At 42.4% G+C, this 6694-nt stretch overlaps 2 protein-coding genes across 2 annotated transcripts in view; one reads left to right on the top strand and one right to left on the bottom strand.

Moving 5' to 3' along the window:
* Positions 1-557: 557 nt before the first annotated feature.
* LOC109974075 (UAP56-interacting factor) lies at positions 558-5056 on the bottom strand. Its single transcript, XM_020624083.1, has 9 exons — positions 4882-5056; positions 4610-4750; positions 4356-4516; positions 3681-3829; positions 2039-2111; positions 1820-1875; positions 1524-1598; positions 1221-1347; positions 558-1106 (listed from the first exon to the last, which is right to left on the bottom strand). Exons 1-9 carry the CDS (start codon positions 4952-4954, stop codon positions 1005-1007), a joined length of 957 nt encoding a protein of 318 aa, XP_020479739.1. The 5' UTR covers positions 4955-5056; the 3' UTR covers positions 558-1004.
* Positions 5057-5145: 89 nt separating this feature from the next.
* Positions 5146-6694, top strand: part of cpdp (CPD photolyase) — a 7157-nt gene continuing 5608 nt past the window's right edge. The window contains 3 exon segments of the mRNA XM_020624084.1: positions 5146-5369; positions 5561-5931; positions 6043-6240. Of these exon segments, the coding sequence (XP_020479740.1) occupies positions 5347-5369; positions 5561-5931; positions 6043-6240 (592 nt within the window). The 5' untranslated portion in view covers positions 5146-5346.

Here is a 6694-nt window from a genome sequence, read left to right as displayed (position 1 = left end):
CTCCACAGAAATTTTGTTGCTGTTCAGCATGTTCTGCATGATCTTTAGTCTTCAAACCACTTTCTTACCTCATTTTTATTCAGCACTCTTATTGTAAGATAGTCTGTGAACAGTGTAAATGGGTAAAATGATGCCACGCAGAGAGAAATAACCTAGTGTTACTGACATTAGTCAGAAAAATGAAGTGAGCCATGTTTTGTTCATTTAAATGTTTGAGTTTCATATGCCAATAGTTTTGTTACATTGCAAATTTTAATGTATTTAAATAAAAGCAATATTCAGATTCCAAAATGCTAACTTCTTGTTAGTTTTTCATACCAGATGGAAAATAGCTTCAATGTGCTGTTGATGAAATACCGATTTGATTTTGGCCTCTATCATTCATAAGCCTAACACCAGGCAACAACATCAGGATGCAGAGCCAAGGATACAAAAAAAAAAAAAAAAAAAAGGCACAACAACCAGGCAGGCGATGCTACTTGATTACAGGAGAAGATGGAGAACCAGAACAAGTTCAGCACTGTGCTACAGATGTGACAAGTGTACCAAACCTGTAACTAGAAGCTCATTTATTTGAAGAAACATTACAAAACAATTTTCAAAAAAGTCCAAAAAAGTTGGAGAACAAACAAGCCACCTCAAGTAAACATACAGCAGCCCTCTCTGAAAAGAAATACTGCCAGTGGTATCAACAGTTCCCAGTCCAACAGGGGGAAAAAAAGCTCTTTCCTTCCCAGTATGGAGCAGCCACAGTACAAACAGCTGAGTACAATGACACAAACAATGAATGGGATCTTATTTTAAACAAACATCTCCACTGACACTTGTGTTCGCACAGCTGTGCATCTTTGTACTCGTTTGCCACATGGTTGCCCTCGCTGCCTTCAGTCAAGTCGGTTAGAGGGTCACCGCTCTCCCAGTCAGAAGGGTGGGGTTTACTGTGCAGGTCTGTGCCAGACAAGGGGGCTCTACAGTATCACTTGTCATTGTCTCATCACTGTTGGCTAGCCCACGGTAACAAACCGGCCACCCTTACTGCTTTGTGCTGTGGCTGCGCGCCGGTCTTTCAGGATGCGGAATCGCTCATTCAAGGTCATCGATGTTTGCCAGGGAAAGAAAGGACGACATGTTAACACACGTTGGGGGGGGATATTTGGAATTACAATTGTCCTACACCCGTGTACTAAGCCACACAGAAACCTGAAGTAGCACACACTCACTGGTTTCCCAACACTGTTAATGTCAAACTCTAGAGGCACTCCTTTTGGTATTTTCTTCTCTGCCATTTCGTCTTTGATAGGAACAGAGCGGACAGCTGGGGGATGCAGGGTCCATGCAGTGGGAGGCCTGTGAACAAATCAAACTGTTCTTATCTGGAGGTGTATTATACAATTCCACTCATCTATCACAAACATGCTGTGTTAGTATGAATACAAATGTGTTAATTGAAATCATGATTGCCTAAATGATGTCTGCAGCCTGTGTAAAAGGATTCTGCAAGGTTTCTGTTGAGTGATGCTTACTCAGGCTGAGTCCTAGCTGTGGGGTTGTCAATTGAAACGGTCAAGATTCCATTGCTGGCTGTCGATGTGTGCCACCTAATGGACAAGCAGACCACACTGTATCCCATCACACACAAACAACAGATGGCAAACAATGGTCTTTTCCCTCCAAATGATTCACATCCTCAAAATGGTTTCCTCTTTCTCACACATGCATATCCAACAGAGGCTTGTAATGCACATAACAGAGGTGATACAGGTTTTAAAAATACAGTTCAACTACAGCTAAATGGACACTGGGGTTTAAGAACACTCACTGGCGCGTTCTGACCGGAGGAGATCGAGGATTTGGCTTTTGCACCTGGGCTTGAACCTGTGAAAGGGGCGAAGAATGAGACGGTCTGTTGACTGAAATAGATAACTTAAAAATCACAGATAAGGTGGTTGCACTACATGTGCACAGAAAAATTCACAATACTTTCACAATAATGTACAAATACATTTAATAACAGTCTGTAAATCTATACATAATGTACCTTGAGTCCCCTCCGAAAAAGAAATGTGGCTTGGCGTGCTTCCCTCTGGGTCTGCTGGACAGGCGGCAGCGGCCTGCGGGAACACAAACGGCACCGAGATGCAGCTGTGTGATCAGCATATGTCTATCAGAGGCTACATTCACATAACATAGCCTATGATGCTCAAGTTTTTTTTTTCCAACACATCCAATACATCTGTGTTGATGCATCACATTCATGTTTGTGACATGTATGGTGTGAACACTGTTGAGATCCTAAACTGCCACGTGTGCACAGATTTCAATGAAATGTGAACAAGAATTAGGTCATTTGTGCAATGGTCTAATGAAATAATTTCCTCAAACACAGCTCAGTTGAGACAAGTTCCTTCAGGAGCTTTTCCACAAATGGGTAATGTCCTCGTCTTTCCACTGGCCCGGCCCGTTGCTCTCGTTCCATGTTTATTTTTACTGGTCTGAGGCGCCGACAATGAATGATGACAGGCAATTTGCACATGTGCAGAAGAGTGAGGCATTAAAAAACATGCACTGAATTCCAATCTGATCCTTCTGATAAACAGGATTGGTTCAGTATACCAGGGTATGAAAATTGATGGTTATCATACCACGCACATTTCTTTATTACCAGTCTTGAAGAAAAAAAAAGTGTGTGCACCTTTCTTCCCGATGCCTATCAGACCCCATGACAGGCGCCACATGCACACATGGAGCGGACAAATGGCAGCAAGAAGGAGCCCATCACCAAACTCCCTCCACCAAAAATAGAAATTAAGATCAGCAGCACAGGATCACTTTGGATATCTTGAAAAGGAACACCTTAGAGAACACCATGCCTCCACATGGATCAATGTGTCCTGTTTATAACTTTAAGCCCAAACAATAGAAGTTGAGTACAAACGTCAGTTTCCACATTGTCTGTTCATTCGCTAAACTCTGACTTACAACAGGATTTGCACTGACCCCAGAAACACACACACACGCACACAGAATTTACCTGCTCACATAAGTGTGTGTGCATAAGTGAAGGTGCAGGCAGGATCTGTCTGGCTGCACTCTCATGCGGCTACAATAAATTAACTATTCTGATAATCATTCAGAGCATTGTGGCGGCATTTCTCGCTATTGTCACAAAATTTACAAATCAGACAATCAATTAACGGAGAAAATAATCAGCAGATTATTCAGTAATGCAAATAATCAATAGTTGCACTTTGATACAAAATAGTTCAGCAGAGCTCCACCTCAACTAACTACAATAGTCAAGTCCTGCTTTTACATCAGTGTGAGAGGTTGTTAATGTAATGATATCATATACAGTATCATCAGTGTGAGAGGTTAATGTAATGATATCATATACAGTATAGTTTAACATTTTTCTGCACTGAGTAGCCTACTAATACTTTAAATATATTTTTGTGTTAATACTTTTACTTATTATTAATGCAGGACTGTTTGTGTTTTTTGTAACAGACTAGGCTACCAATACAGTGTGATATTAGTATGTTTACATAGGTAAAGGATGTTAATGATTCCACTAACATGCTTTAGTTATATAACAGCAGCCTGCCTTTGGGTTCTTCCTCCACTCTCACAATTCTCCTTGTAACCACAGAGAACTACATCTTAGCACAGGGTGTTCTCACCGTCGTCGCAGATGAAAGGGTCTCCTGACCGGTGTCGCATTCTGGCTGCGGTGTGGATCGGGCTGCCTGTATGGCCACCTCTCAACCTCCAGCTTCCTATACTGAGCTTCAGTGCGCTGAATGAAGGGTCTGGTTTTCTGTCTTGTTCTCTGTGGAGGTGCAGCAAAAGAGAGATACAGAATGCATGTTCCCTGAGGTCCACAAATGCAGCACTTCTGAATGTTCAAGCGTGGACTTTCAAAAGCAGAGAAGATTGTGCATGTGCAGTCAGAGCTGGTGGAATACTGAACAGTTTGCCTAAAGAAATCAGGCTGGCTGAATTGGTCTCATACTTTAAATGCATTTAAAACATGTTTTTACACAGTGGCCTTCCTGCGATCTTTTACCATATTCTAAATGAATATTTACTCTTGTTTTTGTTGTTAAGTACTTTGTAAACCGGTAAAGTTTTAAAAGGTGCTTTGTTTATCATTAATACACATACATATAGTGATGATTCAACATTGAGTAAATATTTCCATTTATCAGTAGCAGTTTATGATCCCATCCCACAAAAACACCTGGGTTTAGTGCCTCTGTTGTCAGCCAACCAGTACATTGTAGGCCATTATCAGAGGTTCCAAGCGGGGCCTATGATTGAAGGCTGGGTGTGCTCTGCCCTGCGTCCTCCATTACCTGGCTGACTGCTGCTCTGCTGAGCGTGCCCACGCGCTTGAGCAGGGCAGCTGGCCTCCTGGCTGCCAGTCCTGTGATAACCCCTTGACCCCGTCGTCGACCCGGGAGGTAAGGGACCTTCCTGTTTCTTAATTTAGCTGCTCCTCCACGAACAACTCCACCTCCGGGCAAAGACATTTTTAGTTACATTACACATCTACAGAGCTGTTTAGACAGGTGGAGCAATCACCAACAAAGAAAGCGTTAGCACACACCTCTCTGGACTGGTCCTGTGGTCCTCGGTGAAACTCCTTTTCCTTGGACTAAACGGCCTTTCTTCTTAAATGGTCGGTGGTTCGCAGTGGCCTGTCTCCTTTTTAGTTGTTGCTCTTTTTTGTTCAACCGAATGATGTCATCTGTTAAAATGTGTTACACGAGCAATAAGAAACAAGGACGTCTGAATTCAAAAGATTTGTTTCGCTAACCTTAACTTAGCCAGTTAGCCTCTGACAAGCTCCCACAGTAACTTAGCTTATGAGGCCCTTACCTAATGACATGTCGACTTTATCGGGAACCGCCGGACTTCTCCGTGTACCAGCTGTAAAATCAACCTGGTTCATACTTTAAAACCACACAATCCCAAGTGCAAAGACTAATACAAAACTGGTTGGCACCTACGCTAGCTGCTCGTCCCTTTTGAAGCTGCGCTACAACAGACCAGACGTGAACCCTCATCCAAACGTAAACGGCGCCGCGCACGCCCAGTAAATACGTTGCAATGGCATTGTGGGAAATGTAGGTAAATCCAGCAAAACACACTGTTACAAAACGTAAATACCAGCGCGATCATGTAACTGGTTCTATACGGAAACACGATACACGTTGAAGTGTTTTTCTGCCTCGGCTTCTGTTAACTACAGTTGTTTCGTGTCTCGTTTTTTACGATTAGCTTCAGATCTCCTTCCCCAGCTGAGCTGAGTCAATCTTACTCCAAGTTTTATTCATTCACTGTATGTTTCTTTGCATCTCGAGGAGGTAAGGTAGGCCTATATCTACAAAGCGACGACCGTGTGAGTTAGGAGTGTCTCTAGCATCGTTGTGCTATTTTTTGTCTGGCGTGCTTTTCTTAATGTTTTCCGGTCTCATCTTTGTCGTTTCTGTATTTGTTTTGCACGGGCGCGCGTGTTATCTTAAGTTTACCATTTAACTGTGGTTGTTTCCCGCAGCTTATCCTTCTCCTCTGCTCCGAAGCGTTTCGTGGAGCTCGTTGTCCCCAGTCACCAGAGGCCCATCCCAGCACTCTTCTTCTTGAACAAGTTATTCACCAGTGAAACCATCATGCCAAACCAAAAACGCAAGGCAACACCTGCTGCTGCTGCTGCTGCCACCAGCGAAGGGTCCAGCACCAAGCGGCAGAAGTTGGCCACCACGAAGAGAGACGAGGGCTGGCTGCAGGACCTTGTGAAGCAGCAGAGGTCAGAGAACAAGGAGCTGAAGTTCAATCTGAAGCGCGTCCGTTTTATATCAGACACTGAAAAGTTAAAGCAGGGCTCAGAGGGTGTCTTGTACTGGATGTCAAGAGACCAAAGAGTACAAGGTAAACAAACAAACAAACAAACAAAAATCAAAATAAAGTAAGAGAACATTTTGACTTAAAATTTTCTCAGTGTCTCTGATGGCAACTTCATGGCAACAACCTGTGTTTTAGATAACTGGGCGCTGATCCACGCGCAGCAGCTTGCTGTGAAGGAGAGCCTTCCTCTGCATGTGTGCCTCTGCCTGGTTGTCCCAAAATCAGAGCTGTCCACACTGAGACATTACAGCTTTATGCTCAAAGGTCTGGAAGAAGTTGAAAAGGTACTAACTTAATTATCTTTGAATGCACTGACTAAAGCCATAAATTCCAGTGATGCATTACTTCAGTTTGTCTATATTCATTTGATTTACAAGGGAGTAATGAATTACAGTACAATCTGTATAATCAGATGATCAAGTAATACCACCAAACAAAAGTGAAGTTAAAAGAGTGTAAACACTTCTGGTTTTAAGTATGTAACTACCAGAATCAAGATCTGGTAACTTGAGATGGACATTTGCCATTTTTTCAAATGGTTTGAAGATATAACCAAGACTTAGGGAAACTGTTCTGAAGCTTTATAGACAAAATAATAAATTTATTAATAATGGATTATAGAAATATTTTTAGTTCTAGTTAAATCAGGAGTAAAATAATCAATAGAATAGCTTGGCACCCTCTCTTGTTTCCACACTGAGTATTTGTGTAGGTATGGATAATAATAGATGCACTGCAGAAATTACTTTTGCACTTTCTTCAGTGGTTAGCGATCCAGGCTGCTGAA

This window comes from Monopterus albus, unplaced genomic scaffold (assembly GCF_001952655.1).
Source record: "Monopterus albus unplaced genomic scaffold, M_albus_1.0 scaffold319.1, whole genome shotgun sequence".
NCBI classification, from domain to species: domain Eukaryota; kingdom Metazoa; phylum Chordata; class Actinopteri; order Synbranchiformes; family Synbranchidae; genus Monopterus; species Monopterus albus.
Note: the sequence above shows the minus strand (reverse complement) of the source record. Positions and strands in the feature narration are given on the sequence as shown.